The sequence below is a fragment of the Mustela nigripes genome, chromosome 13 (genome assembly GCF_022355385.1).
Source record: "Mustela nigripes isolate SB6536 chromosome 13, MUSNIG.SB6536, whole genome shotgun sequence".
NCBI classification, from domain to species: domain Eukaryota; kingdom Metazoa; phylum Chordata; class Mammalia; order Carnivora; family Mustelidae; genus Mustela; species Mustela nigripes.
In genome coordinates this window covers 78711010-78732067 of record NC_081569.1, presented here as the reverse complement: position 1 = coordinate 78732067, position 21058 = coordinate 78711010, and the positions used below count along the sequence as shown (strand labels likewise).

At 36.6% G+C, this 21058-nt stretch overlaps 1 protein-coding gene across 2 annotated transcripts in view; it reads left to right on the top strand.

Moving 5' to 3' along the window:
- The window catches only part of PRKD1 (protein kinase D1), a 332420-nt gene that overhangs the window by 231554 nt on the left and 79808 nt on the right, over positions 1–21058 (top strand). For both annotated transcript variants that reach the window (XM_059373029.1, XM_059373028.1), the window contains exons 3-4: positions 16128–16259; positions 17483–17643. In XM_059373029.1, the coding sequence (XP_059229012.1) occupies positions 16128–16259; positions 17483–17643 (293 nt within the window). The remainder of the gene's footprint in view (positions 1–16127; positions 16260–17482; positions 17644–21058) is intronic.

The following is a 21058-nucleotide window of genomic DNA, read 5'->3' as shown; positions in this document are numbered from 1 at the left end:
TCATTGGTAGTATAATTGAGAAGTACATCTATACTCAGCAATTTCAAAAGCTTAACTGCTCATTTTCTCAGCATTCTCGTAGTGTTTTTGGCTTCTACTGATCCTTCTAAAAGCATTTCACCATTAAGTATGTGAATTCTGGAATACAAATTGTGCCATGCTGCATATTTGAATAAAAAGCCCAGAATTGAAACTATGATCCATGAGGGCAGGTTTTACTTATACACCAAGGACAATAAAATGTAACTCTGGCAAAAGAGAAACATTTCTCAAAGATATTTTTTCTTACTTAATTTAAAGATATTCAAGTGTGTAATTGCTTGACTTGTTGTCTATGTGCCCGCCTAGTAATTTCAACATAGTAGTAGTCTCCACGTGGCTTGTATTATTCTGAATACAATGGAGAATGATGCCTGTCATAATGGCTTTCCAAATACACATTGACTGTTGACTGAGGGAGGCATGTCCCATGTGGGCACTGTGTAACAGTGACACAGACAACTTATTCACCTTTCCCTTCACCAAGTGTGAAAATATTACTCATCTCTGTTTCAGACACGTATAAATATGACTGGTTTGTGTTTACTCAGACACAGAACAAATTTGCCAAGATACTATTTCCCTTCTCTTTTCCCTTTTTATTCTTAAGCTTTTAATTCATCACCTGTTCTCATTATCATGAAAAGGCAAAGGTCAGGGATCAGAAAGTACATAAGAAACTATGCAAGAAAACTTTGAAGTTTTACTGTGAGAAAACATTGGAGGCAGTAACTAAATAAAGTTTGGGGATTTTTTTGAATGCATTAGTCTCCCAGTTTTTTCAAAAAAAAAAAAAATGAAAGGGAGCAGGTAAAGAAGCAGCAGTAATACTTTCTTTGTAGCAGGATATTTGTCCCAAATACTGGTATAGAACTCTACAGAGCAAAGTTGAAACAAATGGAGCAGCTCCTTCCTTTTTAGTTTTCTTTTTCTGGTTTAACAAATTACCACAATTTTATTGTCTCCAAACAGCACAAATTTATCTTATAGTTCTGGAGGTGAGAAATCCAAGGGTTTCACTGGCCTAAGAGAACATGTTCCCTTGCCTTTTCCAGTTTCTAGAGGCCCACACTCCTTGGCCCTTGGCCTTCTGCCATCTTCAAAGCCAGCAATAGCCAAGTCAATCCTCCTCATCTTGTATCACTCTGCCTTTGACTCCTCTGCTTCCCTCTTCCACATGTAAGGACCATTATGATTACATTGTGCTGACCCAGATAATCCAAGGTCATCTCCCTGTCTAAAGTCAGCTGATTAAGAGCCTTAATTCCAACAGCTACTCTAATTTATTCATTCATTTATTTATTTATTTATTTTTAAAGATTTCATTTATTTATTTGACAGAGAGAGATCACAAATAGGCAGAGAGGCAGGCAGAGAGAGAGAGAGGAGAAAGCAGGCTCCCTGCCGAGCAGAGAGCCTGATGCGGGACTCGATCCCAGGACCCTGAGATCATGACCTGAGCCGAAGGCAGCGGCTTAACCCACTGAGCCACCCAGGCACTCCCAGAAGCTTTATCTTGATGGTCCTGAAAGTTCATTTTCGTTTTGTTTCCTTTGCCTTTGGAGACATGTCTTAAAAGAAGTTGCTGTGGCTGGGGCACCTGGGTGGCTCAGTGGGTTAAAGCCTCTGCCTTCTGCCCAGGTCATGGTCTCAGGGTCCTGGGATGGAGCCCTGCATCGGGCTCTCTGCTTAGCAGGGAGCCTTCTTCCCCCTCTCTCTCTGCCTTCCTCTCTGCCTACTTGTGATCTCTGTCTGTCAAATAAATAAATAAAATCTTTAAAAAAAGAAAGAAAAAGAAGTTGTTGTGGCATGGTGAAGAGATTACGGCCTACATTCTCCTCTAGGATTCTGATGGATTCCTGTCTCACATTGAGGTCTTTTATCCATTTAGAGTTTATCTTTGTGTGTGATGTAAGAGAATGGTCCAGTTTCATTCTTCTGCATGTGGCTGTCCAATTTTCCTAGCACCATTTATTGAAGAGACTGTCTTTCTTCCATTGGATATTTTTTCCTGCTTTTGTCGAAGATTAGTTGACCAAAGAGTTGAGAGTCCTTATCTCAGCTCTATTCTGTCCCATTGGTCTATGTATGGGAGATTCATTTGGTTTTCTAAATGAGAAAAGAAGTACTTAACATAACTGCTTCCCTCTCTTTTCTTTCTCTTCCTTAGCTTTCAGCAGGCTGGGTTCTGCTGCTTCACTTACTCTTGCAAAGGTCTCTAACTGACCTGATGTTTAAAGTATGGAGCTGTTTTCTCAGGCCACACAATTCATCCTTCTCCAAAGGCTTTCTTCCTCCTTCATCTGTGACCACGTGCTCCTGGGTCCCCCTGCCCTGTACTTCCTCCTCTAACAATCCTGCCACCTGGTTCTTTCTTAGCCCTCAGGCCCCAAATCCTAAGTCTTGCTCTACTTCTTACTTCTCAAAGGTCTGTGTAGTCTCTACTAGACTGATGTAGTTTTTACAATTAAACATTTCATTCTCTCAACTATGGGTCTAAAACATGGGCCTTTCCTTCAAGTCTTCCTTTCTTTCCTTTTTTTTTTTTTTTCAATGGTGCCAATATTTTGTTTCATGCATCCAAAAACAAGCCAAACTAAAACAACTCCAGAAATAAACAAGCAGAACAAACAAGTGGAGTCATTTTTGCCTTCCCATTCTTCCATAGCTTGTTCCTTTCTTCTGTATTCTGTTCCCATGCTTCTTTCCTAGCTCAAGGCCCCCTGGGTTCTTGTTGCTTTCTCAAGTGTCTCTGTATTTTCTGTGTTTTCCCTTTACATGCTCTAAACATGAGTCAGCTAATCTCACCAAAACCCTTTTTTATGTAATCCGCCTAGCTGGGGAGGGGATCACAAGGCAGGGAGCTTCTAAGGTAATGGTAATTTTCTTCATTTGGATAGAAAGTTTGTTATTCTTCTTTACCCTACCCATTAGTTCTTATATGCTCTTTTCTATATGTGAAACTTTTAACTAAAATAAATTCCTATCTTTAAAAAAAAAAAAAAAGACTTTAAATGATGTCTTACTACATTCTAGAGTCTCAACTTGAAATTCCAAAGTTGGCCATCAGCTGACCTCCAATAAACTGTCCACTGTCTTTCCTACTTTTTGACTGTAATAACCTTCCCATCCAAATATCTTGATTCCTTCAATACCCCCAATGTCCCACATTTATTTCCTCTCCTGAACCTTATTCCCACTGTGTTTCTATCTGAGAAATTCTTTTTCTTCTTCAATCCAAGATTAATACTTGCCTTCAACTTTTACAGCATATCGTTCTGTGCAGTCTCCCTTCTCCTTCCCAGGCACTCTTCCTGACCTTTACAATCTCCAAATCCATGTTTGGTTACATACTGTGTTATGGTCTACTTGACCTATTTTGTTTGTTTTTAGTATATTTACCATCTTTCCTCAGCTAGAATATAAAATCCTAGAGGAATGACCATGAATCTTTTGCTACTTTGGAATATGTTGGAGGAGGCTGTATCTGTTTGCTTTAATCATGTTGAGTGTAGAAATAATCCAGAGAGTGTTACTGTAAATGTAGAGTGAGCCAAGAAATGTTGAAGGCCAGATACCATCTTTGAGTGCCAAGAACAATGACCTTTGAAAAGACTTCAAAGCTCTACCAAATGTAATAATCCTACAGGCAAAATCACCTTTTGGATCATTTTGCTTAGAATCCCTTGTGCTAATATTATGTTTATAGCACCCTTTAGGAAGATGGGCTAAAATTGACACATGGTACATGTTGAAACTATTCTCTGCTTATTATCAAATCAATTTTCTTCCATTAAAATTTCCACTTTTAGGGTTTATTTTCATCAGCTTTTTAGATAAATATGGCACATGGCTTGGTTTCTGTTTTTTTTCTTTATCATTTTCATCTAGGAAAATTACTAAAAAAGATTCCAGGAAAATGATTACACTTTCTTCTGCCATATGGCCTTCTGATAGAATGCAGCATTTAATAATGGCTGGAGCTTTTAACTTACCAAAGCTGGAAGTTGATGTACAAATTGTCCTTTGTTTTTAATGTTTATTTTAATGCTTACTTATCATTTCAAATACTATTTTATGATTTAAGGTAGGGATTATCATGTTAAATGTATGCTAATCATGTTGTGATTCAAGTATTCACAGTTTATTAATTTAAAACTGCACGTTTATGTTAAAGTCCATTATTTTCATTAGAGATACAATTAAAATCAATTGAGTACTGAAATATATTTTAACTGTAAGATTTATTCACTGTCATATGATTTGGGTTGTAATAATTCATTGGAATGTTCTCATTACTCTCTGGTATATACAGTCATACACACATACACACGCTTAACTGATAGAAAAAAAAATTACAATTTCTTAAAGATGTATTAACTTTCTCCCTGCACACTCAAAGAAAGAGAAATGTGTCGGCAATTTTGGTAGAATTTCTATCAAACATCTAAGTACAGCCTATTTCAGAACACATGAAAGTTGAAACTCTTGTCAAATACCTTACCCTAACCCAGCAAAATTTTAATACTAAAACCTGGAAAAGACATTTTAAGAAGGAAAAGGAAGGGGGTGCCTGGGTGGCTTAGAGGGTTAAGCCTCTGCCTTCAGCGCAGGTCATGATCTCAGGGTCCTGGGATCGAGCCCCGCATCCGGGCTCTCTGCTCAGTAAGAGCCTGGTTCCTTCTCTCTCTCTCTGCCTGCCTCTCTGCCTACTTGTGATCTCTGTCTGTCAAATAAATTAATAAAATCTTAAAAAAAAAAAAAGAAGGAAAAGGAAATGCTACAGATTGAATGTTTACATCCCTGAACTTCGCATTGAAATCCCTACTCCGAAGTGATTGGTCTTAGGTGGTGATTAGGTCATGAGGGTAGATCCTCATGAATGGGATTAGTGCCCTTATAAAAGATACCCCAGGGGTGCCTGGGTGGCTCAGTGGGTTAAAGCCTTTGCCTTTGGCTCAGGTCATGATCCCAGGGTTCTGGGATCGAGCCCTGCACTGGGGGAGCCTGCTTCTTCCTCTCTCTCTCTGCCTGCCTCTCTGCCCGCTTGTGATCTCTGTCAAATAAATAAATAAAATCTTTAAAAAAAAAAAAAAAAAAAAGGTACCCCAGAGAGCTCTATCTCCCCTTCTGCCATCTACAGTTAGTGACAGGGAAAGACCTCCATCTGTGAACCAGGAAACAGATTCACCAAACACTGAATCTGCTACTGCCTTGATCTTGGACTTCCCAGCTTCCAGAACTGTTGGTTTATAAGCTCTCCAGTCTGTAATATTTTGTTACAGCAGCCCAAGCTGACTAAGACAGAAAGGAAACTAAGAAAGAATAGACTGTGTCCACCACCGGGATGACAAGTGTTTTTAAACACTTAACCATTTACTAAGCACTGTGATAAGCCTTTTTCAGACGTGTAGAAAAATTACCTAATTTGCCAGAAATCAGTCAGTTACTTAGTTGTAAAATTGTACTTAAAACCCACGAATACCTGAAATCAGAACCTATAAGCAATTAATGAAATATTTTTTTCTTTCTGGATATAAAAGTCCTAAATAAAGTATTGAGAAAAATAGAATCTGTAAGAATACAAAAGAATAATACAAAATAACCAAGTTACTTTAGGAATAAAAAGTTGATTTGACATTATTAGTAAGTCAATTTTTATAATCTTTCATGAATTTTAATAAGAAATAGTTAAATCCACATCATTTTTAACAAGAATATGCAAAGCATAGTCCAATTAAGTTTAAGAAGAAAAGAGCATATTTCAACATTGTTCAGGAAATCCTTAGAAAATGGAATAATGCAACAAAAAAGAAATGAAGTAGAAATATTGGAAAGGAACAGGCAAAGTGATACTAAATTTGTAGCAGATATGATAATTTGGAAAATCCATATGTAGGTCTGGATTCAAGATGATCTAAAGTATTCTCCAGAACTCCCCTCTCAAAAATGTCATGAGTTTTAGCCTAATTTGTCCACATTCAAAACCTGAATTACTGTTACTGGTATCACTCTCATTGTGCAGATGCCGTCACTGATTCCTACAGAATCAGGAATCATGGCCAGGCTTAGACACCTCATAAGGGGTGAAGCTGGGTTTCAAACCAGGCAGTCTTGCTCCACAACTGGCCTTCCTAACCGGTTACACTGTATTGAATAACACAGTCCTTTCTGCCTCTGTGTTACCTACATGCCCAGTGCACAGTGAACTCTGCCATCACATGAAATGATACTTGACCATAGGAGAATATTACTGTAGACTAGGAAAGGAGCTACTATCTGAATTTCAAGGATTACATATATAATTTGAAAACTACTTTGTTCCTCTCCCTCTCAGTACTTGGTGTATCCCATGGGAAGAGCATTACTACCTAAAACTGGAGCAGGAAATATCAAATTTACATAAAAATTTACATCTATCTTCTTTTAAATGTTTTTTTTCCTATGCTATTTATCCTTTTTTGTCCTGAAATCACTAGGTAGCTTGTTTAGAATTTATATGCTGATAAAATAAACCCTTTGTTGCTTTAAATAATAATGACATTGGGATTTGCAATTTGAAACAGGAAAGTGGAATTAAATGCTAAATTTCAGATATGACTATTCTGTATGAGAATAAAATGTATATTGAATGAGGAAATGAACAAAGTTGCAATAGTATTTCACTTACCATACACATGCAGAGCATTTTGATATTCAAAACATGAATGTTGCTGCACAAAATTAATTAAAGCTTGTCCAAACATAGTTAATTTAGATTAAAAATCATAATCTGCAAGTACTCATGGTGTTTTCTAAAAATTGGTAATGATGATCTCCCAAAATATTTTCTTAAATAGGACCAAAGTTTGTGATTTCAATTATAAAGGTGAAATGTGATATAAGATCCTGTAATAAGTATAGACAGACCTGTATATGGGTTATGTCCCCAAACATGTTAATTTGTAAATTAAATATTTAGAACAAGAATAATTTTACACCAGGACACCTGGGTGGCTCAGTGGGTTAAAGCCTCTGCTTTCAGCTCAGGTCATGATCCCAGGGTCCAGGGATCGAGCCCCACATAGGGCTGTCTGTTCCACAGGGAGCCTGCTTCATCTTCTCTCTCTCTCTGCCTGCCTCTATGCCTACTTGTGATCTCTGTCTGTCAAATAAATAAATAAAATCTTAAAAAAAAAAAAAAGAATAATTTTACACCAGAAAGAGTATCATAAATAGAGATAATAGTTCCAAACTAAGGTACCAAAGCCCACTGAACCTACAATGTACCCCCAGTGAACTAGGTTACATGTGCTTATTTACCATCTACATTAGATTCTTTGATCAACTGTCTTTCAAACCTATTTTTTTCCTTAATATTGTTGAGAGTTTTTAACATAGTCTAGATACAAGTCCTTTATCAGAAATGTAATTTGCAAATACTTTCTCCCAGATTGTAGCTTGTCTCTTTATTTTCTTAAGAGATCTTTTGAAGATCAGAAGTTTTTAATTTTGATAAAGTCTACCAATTTTTGAAAATTAATGAAAGTGTTGGTTGTATCTAAGAAATCTTTGCTTAGCTCAGGGTCGTAAACATTTTCTCTAAGGTTGTCTTCTAGAAGTTTTATGGTTTAGGTTTTATGTCTATGATCTATTTTGGATTTATTTTTTGCTAATTACAAAAAAAACCCCATAAGATTATTATAAATCTCCATGTCTACTATGTTTCACCATATTTTGTGTACTACCTCAGTGTAGTGCCAAATATAATACTGTTATTTTTAAATGTTTTCTCATTAAAATGATTGTGAAACTGTTATTTGAGTTTATAATTAATACCTATTTCAAAAGATGAGGGAAATGAGGTACAGAGCGATCCTGCAGCTTACAAGTGGTAGGTGGAAACAGCAGTGTAGCCACCTCATCTCCTTCCAAAGTCATTTGCTGTCCAGTGTTGTAAAATAAATAAATAAATAAAAATTTTAAAAAAATTTGTTTTCAACAGTAAAGTCTGTGTATGGATGTCCTGGACTGATCACAAACATTCCTTTCTGCCTCTGCCGTCCCACTGGAACCTGGGCCCTGGATCCTACAGCCCTACCAGCCTTAATCTCAGAACGACTGTATGCCCTAATGCCCTGCTAGATGGATAAACTGATGGTCTATGGGAAACATCCCCCTGGGGAGTTGGTAAGCAGGCTGTTTCAAATCAACCAACGGACTACAACTCAGCCATACACAAGAGCGAACTACAGATTCACATACAACATGCATGAATTTGAAACACATTATGCTGACAGAGCTATACTCAAAAGGCTACATTTATGTGACATTTTGAAAAAGGGACAGAAAATAAATCAGGAGTTGCCAGGGGAGGGAGGTGGGGGGAGAGGAGGGGATTGTCTACACAGTGGCATGGGAGAATTTGAGAGGAGTTGATAAAATTGGCCCATTATGGTGTTAGTTACATAATGATTTATTTATCAAAACCGTACGCAAAAAAGCATGGATTTTACTTAATGTAAGTTGTACCTCAGTGCACCTGACTAAAAAGCATAACCTTAGATACTCAATGGATCTCAGGCTCTTATTCTGGTGAGCCAGAGTAGAACAATGAATGAATGAGTCAGCCTAGTTCTTAAAAGCATGTCCCCTGCTCTGGGTCCCCTCAGCAGTAGCGAGAACTGTTCCTGCCTGCAGCAAGCCCGGATTCAGTTCAGCCTGCACTGAATTCTTGCTTCTTCTGCAGTGGGAATACCCAGCAGATTTCACAGCTCTTAAGGGTTCTGTTGTTTATGAGTCCAAAGTAAGCATCTGTTTTTATGAAAGGTACAGTGAAACTTCAATTCAAAGCAAGCATCTAGGACCTCAGTCTGGTGTCTCTGTGTGCAACTGTCCTTGTCAACAGTGATGCCAGTTGTTGCCAGAAACCCCACGGTCTATCAGAGCATTTCAGAGAGTACTGTACCTCGCCTTATGTACCACCAGCCATTTCTAAGCAGTCTAAAGGGTGGTTTGTGCAGTGGCTGTTCCTCATGTAAATGAGGTCATTATCCTCTTAAAGGTATAACGTTTCCTGTATGCGCTGGAGCTTTCGAAGAAAAAGACTTGACCTTTTTTCCCTCATTCAGGGTGCCTGCAGAGCCTGCCCTCATTAGCTAGAATTTGACTCCATGACATTTTTACTTAATTTTCTTTTTCCTCTACGTTGGACACATGGGGCAACCATTTATGTTCTTTCTTGACCTGAGATGCTCTCTAATCTCTTTCCAGCTGTGGCATTTGTCATTCAGTCACATCAGGATATGGTGACCCTTCTTTCCCCATGGCAATTCCTAACTGTTAATTGATTCATTTTAGAGAAGGAACTAGACACTGTCCTGTGGGCTTAGCTCCATTTAATTAGTGTTAACCAGAACAGTAGATAGAAAAGCAATTTCCTCTGGAGTGGAAACTTATTCTTTATGAGGTAATAGAGGGAACAAAGAGTAATAGTTTTTAAACCACTTAGATTTTTTAAGTGCTATGGATTGGTAATAGATTTAAAAGCAGTATTGCCTTCTATTAATATTGATGGTGACCATAATATTATAAATAATATTAATAATAACTGGGATTCAAACCCAGGTCTTCTGGATCACAAAGCTACCATACTGTTAATCTAAATTATGCTAAGACATTTTTGTGATAACCACCACTGGAACTGGGCTGGTTTCTTTGTGACTTCCTCATGACCCAGTCAGGTGAGCTTTACTAAGCCAGTTGAATAGACAGGTTCAGTTTAATAGACAGAGGTTCGGAGAGGTAAACTGTGATTTACCCACTCATTTGCTATGACCAGGATTAGTAGCCCGGTCTGCTCTGATGCTCTGTCCATGATTTTCATCACTACAACACCATATTACCTTTACAGTAATAAAGAACTAGCGAGGGCATCTCTGAAAAGCATTGCTAGACACTTTTTAAAATGTGATCTAAATTATGGTTTTGACAGGCTTCGCTTTTAAACTTCAAATACTGTATTTACAGATTGTTGGGACTTCCTAAAATGTGGAACCTGGGATCTGCAAACAAGCATATGAGTTTTGAAGACCATTCCTCTTAGAGCTCTATTTTTTTAAGGGTCTCTGGCCATGGACTTATAAAATATTTTCCCAGAACTTTCTGAACTGCCTAATCAAACATATCTAAATACATTTTATGGTATTTTTCCTCTTGGCTGCTTTAATCTCTGGGATATTCATAGCCTCCCAAGTTCCCATCATTGCACCTCACTAACATTTTTCTGGCCACATATGAGTCAAAAATGGAAATTCCCATCTCATTTCTTCAAAGGGAGAATCTGGTACAAACATAGCTTAGAGAGACTGGGACAAATAAAGAAGCAGAAAGAAATGACCAGATATGTGTGTATGGGGGGCAGAGGTAGTACAGACATATGCAAACTTAATTTTACAAGTGTCGTCAAATATCTGGGTCACAATAGGATCGAAATGATCTGTTGTCAGACTTCAGGCAACTGTCTCATGGACTGTTGGGAATCCCTTTGCTAACCATCCTGACAGTACACCAAAGATGAAATGTCAAGAACTCACAGTAATCATAATATAAAGAAATATGTAGCTAATCCTATAAATTGTCTATAATTAAATAAAATCAGACATATAAAAATGTTCCCTTTTGGGGCACCTGGCTGGCTCAGTCGCTAAGCATCTCCCTTAGGCTAAGGTCCAGATCCCAGGGTCCTGGGATCGAGGCCCGCATTGTGCTCCCTACTCTCCAGCAAGCGTGCTTCTCCTACTCCCACTGTCCCTCTGTAGTGTTCCTCTCTTGCTGTGTCTCTCTCTGTCAAATAGATAAATAAAATCTTTAAAAAAAAAAAAAAAGTTCCCTCTTGGGGTACCTGGGTAGCTCAGTGGGTTAAGCTTCTGCCTTCGGCTCAGGTCATGATCTCAGGGTCCTGAGATCAAGCCCTTCATCCAGCTCTCTGCTCAGCAGGTAGCCTGCTTCCCCTTCTCTCTCTGCCTGCTTCTCTGCCTCCTTGTGATCTCGCTCTCTGTCAAATAAATAAATAAAATCTTTAAAAAAAAAAAGTTCCCTCTTAGTCCCATTCTCTACTTTTCACAATACAATACACTTCATCCTTCGGTCCTCTTCTGTTTCTGTCCTTGAGGAAGCTTTCCTTGACAGATCCAGGCAGTTCTAGTCACCCTTTCTTTTGTGTTTTTTCTCTGCATTTTCTGTTATGATTTTTATGGATCTGTCATCCTCACTTTGACTTTGAACCCTCAACAACAGATACAGTTCCTTGTCATGTTTCTATTTCAAACATGTATGACATTACATAGTAGGTTGTAGATACGTCAATAAAACTAGTGTCTGTCAACTACATGCTTGAAGATATTAGGACCACTTGGCCTCCATGAGCTAATTTATGAAAGATGTGGACCATATCGAAGTTACAAAGGAGTGTTTGGGTCTCAGTATTAAAAATTAAAAAATCTTTCTACTAATTTGAGATATTCACAAATGCAATAAACTGATTTGTGAGGGGTCATCATTCTACCAATGGAAGCTCTCAAAGAACAGAGGTTGATTTGTGTATATCTATTATGTGTGTCTGGATAAATGATGGGATGTTAAAGGACAGAATGGTTTCTTAGCCTTAAAACTGATGAGTATGTGTTTTTATGTGGGAATGGTATCCAGAAGCTCTTTGCAATATTCTGGAGGTTAAGAAAAGGCAAATTTATCTACAACAAATCTTAACAGCTTTAAAAAACTTTTGCTCTTGGCCATAACCGGCAACACTGGTTATCACGTGGACACAAAATTCCAATGGGCTGTTAGTGATGTATTACCTTTGATTTTGTGACAATTTTAAAACGAGTTATTGTTGATTCCTATTTGTTTGGAGGCAGAAGGCTTTCAAAAAATGGAGTCCATGCAGAAAGGACAGTTAATCATAATTGGAATTAATTCCATTCTATGGTTACTACATGGACTCCTTTTCTTCCAGTATCTTTTGCATCTGAGATAAGGATGCATGATACAAGGTTAGTGTGTTATATCTAATAGCGAGTTTTAAAAAATCTTTTCTAGTGATTAATAAAATAAATGTGCAGTTTATAGTCCATAGTGTTTTTAGTAGTCAGAGAAATATGATAATTTGATCCAGAGCAGCTTAAAGAATTTGTATGGTTCAGGTGGGAAGACTGAATCAAGATCCTATTTCACCTAGGACAGCTCCTTAATTTCTCTGAGACTCAGTTTTCTCCTTTGTAAAGTAGGGATGATAATATCTACTTCATAGATTGCTTGTTAAAAATGGAAAGAGATGATACTTGCAATGTGTTAACTTTTTCTCTTATATCTGTCCCAAATTGTTGATGCCAGGAAGGGTTAATGTTTCTGGGGTGCCTGGATGGCTCAGTCATTAAGCATCTGACTTGGGCTCAGGTCAAGGACCCTGGGATCAAGCCCCACATCCCATTGGGCTCCTGGCTCAGCTGGAAGCCAGCTTCTCCCTTTCACACTCCCTGTGCTTATGTTCCCTCTCTAGTTGTCTCTCTCTCTCTCTCTCTCTGTCAAATAAATAAAATAAAATCTTAAAAAAAAAAAAAGACTTAATGGTTCTCCCAAATTGCCAAAATTATCAATAAAAAAAAATTACTGAAAATCTTGGAGGAGCTGACATTATTTTATTTTATTATGCAAATAATTTTGACCTCCAGAGATTATTTATTTTGCTTCAGAAGGCTCATTTCTTCTGTACCGCTAACCAAACAGTTTATTCCATTTTGTGTAACAATTCATAATGAATCTTAAAAGAACTACTGATTATTTTAGAGTTTTTGGCTCAATTACCTGTTTCAAATGCTTAGTGACTAAGGAAAGCATGTCATTTTCTCCTCTCCTGCACACTGGTGTATAACAATAGATTTTGAATAGAGCAAATCAGAGAGATACAAATACCAGTATAAGGGGCCCATTGTGCTTAGTTTGTAGCCCTGTCACATGCTTTTAATTTAGGTCGGTTGATTGATTATGACAAACTGACAGATAGCACATTGTTCCTCTCTTAGAGTCTCTAGACACTTTAATATTCGTACTCTTATCTGTCCATTTTGATTCCAAAACTTAAGTGAAATGGAATTACAGCATTCACTTTGTTTTCCTGTGCTAAGTGATTATCTCTGAAGTGCAATTTTGTGATTAGACGAGATGGCATGCATACTCTCAGCTAATGCTGATTTCCCCCAGGGTGCAGAACAGGTAAATTCATAATGAATGGATGTTGTGCTTTGATTTCAAATGGATGTAAAACCTCCCCACACTTGGTAGTTTTATTTTAAAAATGTATTTAATTATTCTAAAATTAACAGGAGAATATTAAAATTGAACTTTAGAAAATGGCATTTAAACATAAGTCAAGGGTGCTAACTGCTTATGAATGTTAATCCCCTTCAAAAAGTGAAAAAAATAAACTTACCCGACATAAATGGGGTTGGTGGGGTGGAGGAGTGTGGTCATTGAAAATCTTCAGGTAAATTATTTATATTTTTTCTGATTAATTCAAAAATATCTGAGTGCACAGCTTAGTATTCGTATTCTCAAATACTGATGTTCCTTATTTTGAAAGCCACAATAATTATTAACTAATTGGTATTATAGTATCATCATAGTTGTTTGGTCCTGAGGGGTAACTTTTTTAGGGGTAGGGGAAAGAAGAGGTAAGGAGTTAACGATCTGCACAGAGTATTTTCTTTGATATTTTAAAAATAAATTTTATCTGTAAGTAAGAGAGCTCAGTTTTAAAGAGAATTTACCATCCCCAAATTAGATGTGTTTTGACCAAACCACAAAAGTAGATGATTGGTACCCAAATCATGCTCCTTTACTGATAGGCATTGACTATAATATTGTGAATCTTGAAGTGAGAAACATAGTATGCAATTTCTCAAACTTATTTCAGTTGATATCCTTTTTATAAAGAATATTAACACTAGTCAAAACTTCATGTAGACAGTGTTGGTACGTGGTTGTTGGTGGTTTTTTGGTCAGCTTCTTCTTCCCATACTTAAATCTCTTAGCATACTATTCAATATATATTAAGAGCTCAAGAAATCCTAATTATTCTTGTTATTTTAACTATCTCTCCAACTGGGTAAAATTCATAATTTTAATAAGCTGATTTTCAACAATAAAGCACATTAATTTAGAATAAAGTGCTTTTATTCAAGGCTCAAAGAACAATCAACCCATTAAAATTTTTTTGCTCTTCTATTATGGTCCAGTTGTATGTCCTGTGAACCATCAGTAATATTCTTTATGCTGGAAGTGATGCACCTTCCTGAACTTTCTGTTATCACTTGCCCTGAGGGACGTGATACCCTCAGAGTTGTCCTCATAATTTTGGACACCTACCTAGCAGAGGTGAATGGCCTACATTTTCAGTATGCACTCTATGATACCTTCATACCTGAGTTAACAAGGTAAGCACTTCCGAAGTACACTCAGTGAGTGATTTGTTAGTCTATAGCCTGCTCTCCAAGGCAGCAGTGGGAAAACAGTGCATATTTATTCCCCACAGCATTGGGCTATTGGACATAACTCTTTGGGTGGAGATAGGGAAGACAAAATGTAACTCTGGCATGATGAGAAGGACAGTGATTTGGGAGCCAGAACATCTATGGGTTGTAGTTTTAGTTCTCTTTAGTATAGTAGGCCACATTTTACTGTTTCTCTGAAACTTGTGAGTCATTTTATACTTATTATGAGGGAGGGGGATTGTTTGTTTTTAACCTATCTTTCTTGCTAGTTGGGTAGGCTCTGTAGAGATGTCTTACTCGTCATTAGATCTTTATCCCCATTTGTACCATCGACAACACTGAAGGTGCTTAACAGAGGTGTCTTGAAAAAGTTAAGGCAAGAAAGCAACCAGAAGGAAGAGAGAGGGGCAGAGTAGAACAATATATTTAAGGCCTATGTTTTCCTCCCAAGTTCTCTTTGAATAAAACCTCATGAAATCAAGTACACATGATCCTAACTTTAATGGAAGTGTAAACTTTTAGGGTTTGTAGAAGTCTGGGAAACTGACGCTCATGATGATTAAGTGAGGTGCCACTTGAATAATAGCAAAGCTGCATTCAGCTCTTCTCCCTCCCTTGTCAGCTCTCCCTGGACAGCTGTGGGTAAGCTCAGCATTAACCTACATATGCAAATAAATCCAGAAAGATATATCTCTTGACCGTTAGAATTTTGGGAAGGTGGGTGGTCTTTAACTTTCAATTCTCTGTATCTTTCTTGACTTGAACAACAATAAAAACCATAAACTACTTTTGAAACACCATAAAAAATATCATTTGGAAAAATATAACTTAAAAGAGTAATGAAATTTAGTACTTTGCAGAAGTACCATAAGTAGCAATATCCAATAACAAAAAGTAACCCCACATCATCAACACGATGCTTAAGTGTATTTCTTAAGGAGTGGATTGGAATTCACCAGAGTGTGTATTTAAGTCCCTCTTACATATTGTTGAAGAAGCTGCTTAGTTAATTTTAGGTCATAATAAATGGTCTTTTATATCGCCTAAAAGTTCAAACAACCCTATGTCCCCAAGAAGAAGATGCTCAGATTTCTCATCTGTCTTCCAGTGGGGCCCCACTCTTCTGATCTAGGTTTTCATGGTCATATTCTATCCCATCTTCTGATCTGTCGAATTCAATCCACCAAATTTTTTTTCATTAGTATTTTTGATTGCCTTTCTGGGGAAGAAAAAGCAAAATATTTTAAAGTAACATCTGGTATTTGTAAATCTGATTGAACTGTCCTTTGATTCATGCTTTCTTACCCATTTTACCTATTCTCAAAGTGCCCTGAGACTTTGACTTGTAGGAAGAAGAGAGGCTATGCTGTGCCATCAGTGGTAAAGCTATGGGTGGGAAGAATGGAATCTCACGGCTAACGCCAAGCACCGTTGCATCTTATTTTTCCTGACTTTGCCCAGAGCGTTATATCCATACTTGCATATTAATTATCCTGTATGCTAATTACCTACAGATCAGAGTATCCATTTCACTTATTGATCTTACTATTTCTACAGCTTCTGCCACCTTTGAAGACTTTCAGATTCGTCCCCACGCTCTTTTTGTTCATTCATACAGAGCTCCAGCTTTCTGTGATCACTGTGGAGAAATGCTGTGGGGGTTGGTGCGTCAAGGCCTTAAATGTGAAGGTAAGGTCTTTCCTTCCCCAGTCACGTCAGTCACATGTGGGAACATACGAGCTATCTGCTTACACTGTGCCCTCTGCTTATGTTGTGTCCTGTACAATAATGTCTTCTTTCCCTTGAATGTCTTCCAGCAATTTTAGGGTGCATGGATTCTGTTCTGTTCATTTCTTTACATTTCCTGTCTTCAGCCTATTTGCTCTGATCCAGGAAACTTGACACTCATACCGTTTCCCCCATATTTTGTAGCTATGTTTCTTTTGTGTTATTTTGGCAACAAACTAAAAAAAATTTCTGCATCCTTAGTCAGAATTTAGATTAGTAGACATTCAATAAATGTTTGTTGAAATGAGCAGAGATTTAGGAGGCTCATCAAACCATGCAAGGTCATTCAGCTATAGAGTGGCAGATGAGCTTGTACCCCTGTTTCTCATGTGAACAATGAATAGTGGGAATATTGAAAAGAATAGTGTGTTCCTAATTATCTACCTTGTGGAAACTACCACGTAAGTTATTCTACATATTTTCTTAATTCTACATGGTTATTAGGCTTATCTATAGATAGCAAAACTGAGGTTTGCAAGGTCATGTGGACAAAAAATTGTGAACCAGGGATTCAAATCAATGTAGTTCAAAAGTGTGATGCACTCTGATTAACTTTCCCTTATGTATCCACTCACATTCAAACTTGTGGCAGTTAAAAATGCACCTCAAGGGGCGCCTGGGTGGCTCAGTGGGTTAAGCCGCTGCCTTCGGCTCAGGTCATGATCTCAGGGTCCTGGGATCGAGTCCCGCATCGGGCTCTCTGCTCAGCAGGTAGCCTGCTTCCCTCTCTCTCTCTCTCTCTCTCTCTCTCTCTGCCTGCCTCTCCATCTATTTGTGATTTCTCTCTGTCAAATGAATAAATAAAATCTTTAAAAAAAAATGCACCTCAAGTGATCCCTCTGGGTTTTTGTTGCTAGATCCCTCAGAACCCAAGTCCATTCTATCAAAGAACATTTGTTTTAAAATGGTAACTAGAGTAGATGCTGAGCTTGTCCAATAGAATCAGAATTCAAAACCCACCCTATTTACAAAATGTGAAAAGAGATCAGAAAAAGCTCAAGAGAAAATTTGAATTTCCAAATAGCCTCAAGAAACAGTACTATTTTTAAAAATGCACAATTTAATACTAGAAGAGCTTTTAATTTATGGTTGAACAAAAATCATTTTTTACTTTCTCTTTCCAGGATGTGGTCTAAATTACCATAAGAGATGTGCATTTAAAATCCCCAACAATTGCAGTGGCGTGAGGAGGAGAAGGCTCTCCAACGTTTCCCTCACTGGGCTCAGCACCGTCCGTACGGCGTCTGCTGAGCTCTCCACCAGCGCCCCTGAGGAGCCTCTCCTGGTACAGCCTCCTGTTTATCCATTTATCCTTTTACATAAGAACCTGTGGGCCAGGGTGATAACAGTGTCAATCAAGACAGGGCCCTGGGAGGGAGGACACAGCCAGGGTGTTAATGACTAGGTTTCTTCAGGGCCTGTGCTATAGGTTGGTCAGTGCTTCATCAAATATCCAACAGCTTTGAGTTTGCTTTTATCTGTGAGCCTCCTGCAATTAGAGATATGTGAGGTTTCATCGTGGTCATCAGGCCAGAGCAGCACAAATTCATGTGTGACTATTGCAAAACATAGTTTGTTGGAATTTAGAAACCAGAGATAAAAGAAGTACTTCTCCGAAGATGATTAGAGTACTTTGTGACGTAGCTGAATATTTATTCTGGGAGAAAATTTTAAATTTGCTCTTATGAAAATAGGAAAGTCTTTAACGTCTTGGCATCACTAGCATACATTTTGGAATATTGTCAGAGTGACACTGATTGACAAATGCTGAGAGAAAAATTGGACTTGAATACGTTAAATATTTCCATTAGCTCTAAAAATACTTATCATATGGATATCACTTAAATATTCTTTTTTAAGACAGTTAAATTGGATTTTTCCAAACATATAAAACCAAGTAAAAATTGTGGTAATTATGTGAATTATTTAAAATAAGAACATAAGCTAACAGTGTGAGACATTAAATTTCCCATATTTACTCCATGTGCCCCAAAGAGTATTACAAAGACTTTTTATAATCTAGCTATTATAAAAATCAATTAAAGAAAAACATTAAAAATTATTACAACATTAAGGTTAAATTCATCCTTCTTGGAGTAGAAAGAGGCAATAAATTTTGAAGACATCTCTAAAAAAAGGTGTATCAATGAGTCCCTTGTTTGGAAACTGTTTTATTGTGATCTTTATATCATTTAAATTTTGTTACAGCATAAACCAGACATATCGCCCAAATGAATGCCCATTTTGGTAAATAGGAAAATGTTATAGTCTGTCTTCCCAAGACTTTCTTTTGAGACCTTGTTGTATTTTCAGTCTGTCTTTCATGAAGGAAACCTGTTGAGGGAAGGCAAGTACTTAATCCTGCCATTAACTAGAAGAATATCTTATGTTTGGTAACTATTCAAAATGTATGTGTGTGATATTATCCTGTAATGTCGCATTAATGGAAACCAGTGATAGTCTAATTGGAAGATGCTTAAATCAAAAGCTATTTACTTTTTCAAATAATTCATGTCAGCTTCCCAATTCTGAAATTCCTTGATTTAGTTTTAATTTTTATAGGTAGTGATTTTTCAAGTTATAGCAGTTACTCTCACTTTTAAGTCAGTCACTGAGACAATGCTTATAGAATACTTAAAAATAAGTTTAAGAAGCAAAATTGTAAATTAATTGTATATTATTTTTAGTTCTTAAAATTTTATCTAACATCCCACAAGAAATCTAAAGCTCTAAAGCCATTTGTTTTTGGACTAGATTAGAATCTAGATGATTAATGCTGAAGATCCTTCTTTTGGATCTATGTTAACTTTTTATAATATATACATATACATCTATCACATTTATATATATACATACACATACAGCCATATAAATAATATAGAACATTACACACATAATTTAGATTTTATAAGTATAAATTGAATTACATATTTAAATTATATGCATGTATATATTTATAAATATATATAATTTATATGTAAATATAATTTAGGTTACGTAACTATAGTCTTTAACATGGGTTTTTAAATCAAATTATTTAATTGCTTTATTTAACCAAATTAAATAATTATTTCATCATTTGAATTACTTGATTACAAGCTATATTTTGCACGAAATCTTGAAATTCATTAGTGCTTTATTGCTGAATGGAAATTCTTATAGTAGAATGCTTAAAATGTTTTTTTAATGTATTTTTTAAAATCCGTTTTTAACCATGTCTGTCAAAGAGGCTTATAAGATTGTGACCAACTTAGAAATTTGTGAGGTGAGAAAATACTGGAGCCATAAAATACTTTGAAAGATACTATTATCATAAATTTTCATAACATACTATAAAATGCCCGACAGGTAGCCTTTAAATGAGCAATGACTTTGGAAGTAATATTTGTGACACTATTTGAAAAGTCATGTTTTACACGTATCAAAGCTCTTTGTGCCCTTATGGTATACCTATTTATCTCTTCTTCTTATCCAATACCTGAGAAAGGAAGCCAACACTGGCCCACTTTGAGAGGGCACATATTTTCTGGTTGTCTTGGGTCATGGTCATGCCTTACCTACTTTATGTAGGGACAAAACCACCCTACCCAGGCATTTTGGAGTACACTGATTATGTCCCTCTTTATCCCTGGGCAAGACATGAAAGGTCAATAATTGCAATTAAAAATTTATAGTAAATGTCTAATCAAAAGTAATATTATGGCAATAATAATAAAACCTTTTAGTAATAGATACAATAAAAGATATTTTTCCATTTCTGAAAAAGACAATGACCAAGATAAAAAGATGGCATTGCAGCATTGCTTTTTTTTTTAAGCATTGCTTATTAATTCCATTATTCATCCATGTTGCAATTATGCCATGACAAGTGTATAGATTTTTCTCTCAAACATAAGAAAATGATTTTTCCTGTCCATTGTTGATGGATTATTTTGACTATAAAATCATCATTTCACATACAGATGAAGACACTGGTAATTCTATTAATTTATTAATTTTTGACACATGAATTGAATCTCAGATTTTCATATTACTGCTAAGATTAAAAAAAAAAGTATAACAACATAGATCATATGACAGGCTCTGTCTGTCACCAGTTTTGGCAGTAAACTGTTCATTATAACAACCATGAGGCAGCCCCTCTTTTAGGAAGATCCAAAATGCAGTCAGTTTATGGCATAACAACTCAACAGGGGTATATACCTTTTAGTAAATCATCACCAGTATTAGAAGGAAATGAGAAAAACTCAACAGGTTCTTAAGTAGGATACATTAATATATTCTATCATTATATATAAGTATACTTAATAAGATGATATCCATTTTATATGTTTTTAAGAAAATCGTAGAAGTCGGGGTTAGATGATCTTGTCATTTCTGTCTGTTTTACTCATTTTTTTCATCTTTTTGTTTTAATTTACAAATGTTCTTGTGGTATTTGGGAAAAGTCAAAACCAATTGAAACCATGTTTTACAAGACTTAGTCTTAGACAAAAAGTTGATCTTTTTCAGAACTATGAAGAAGTTTATTTATATCTCATCAGTGTCCTACAAGGGACAATTATAAAAGCTGAATAAAACATAACAGAAGAAAAGAGAACAAAATAATACTTGGAGGTACCCAAGAGCTACCAAAGCAATCAGGATTTGAAGAACCAATGTCTCAGAAGGAAGGAAGTCACAGAGAGGTCAATACACCC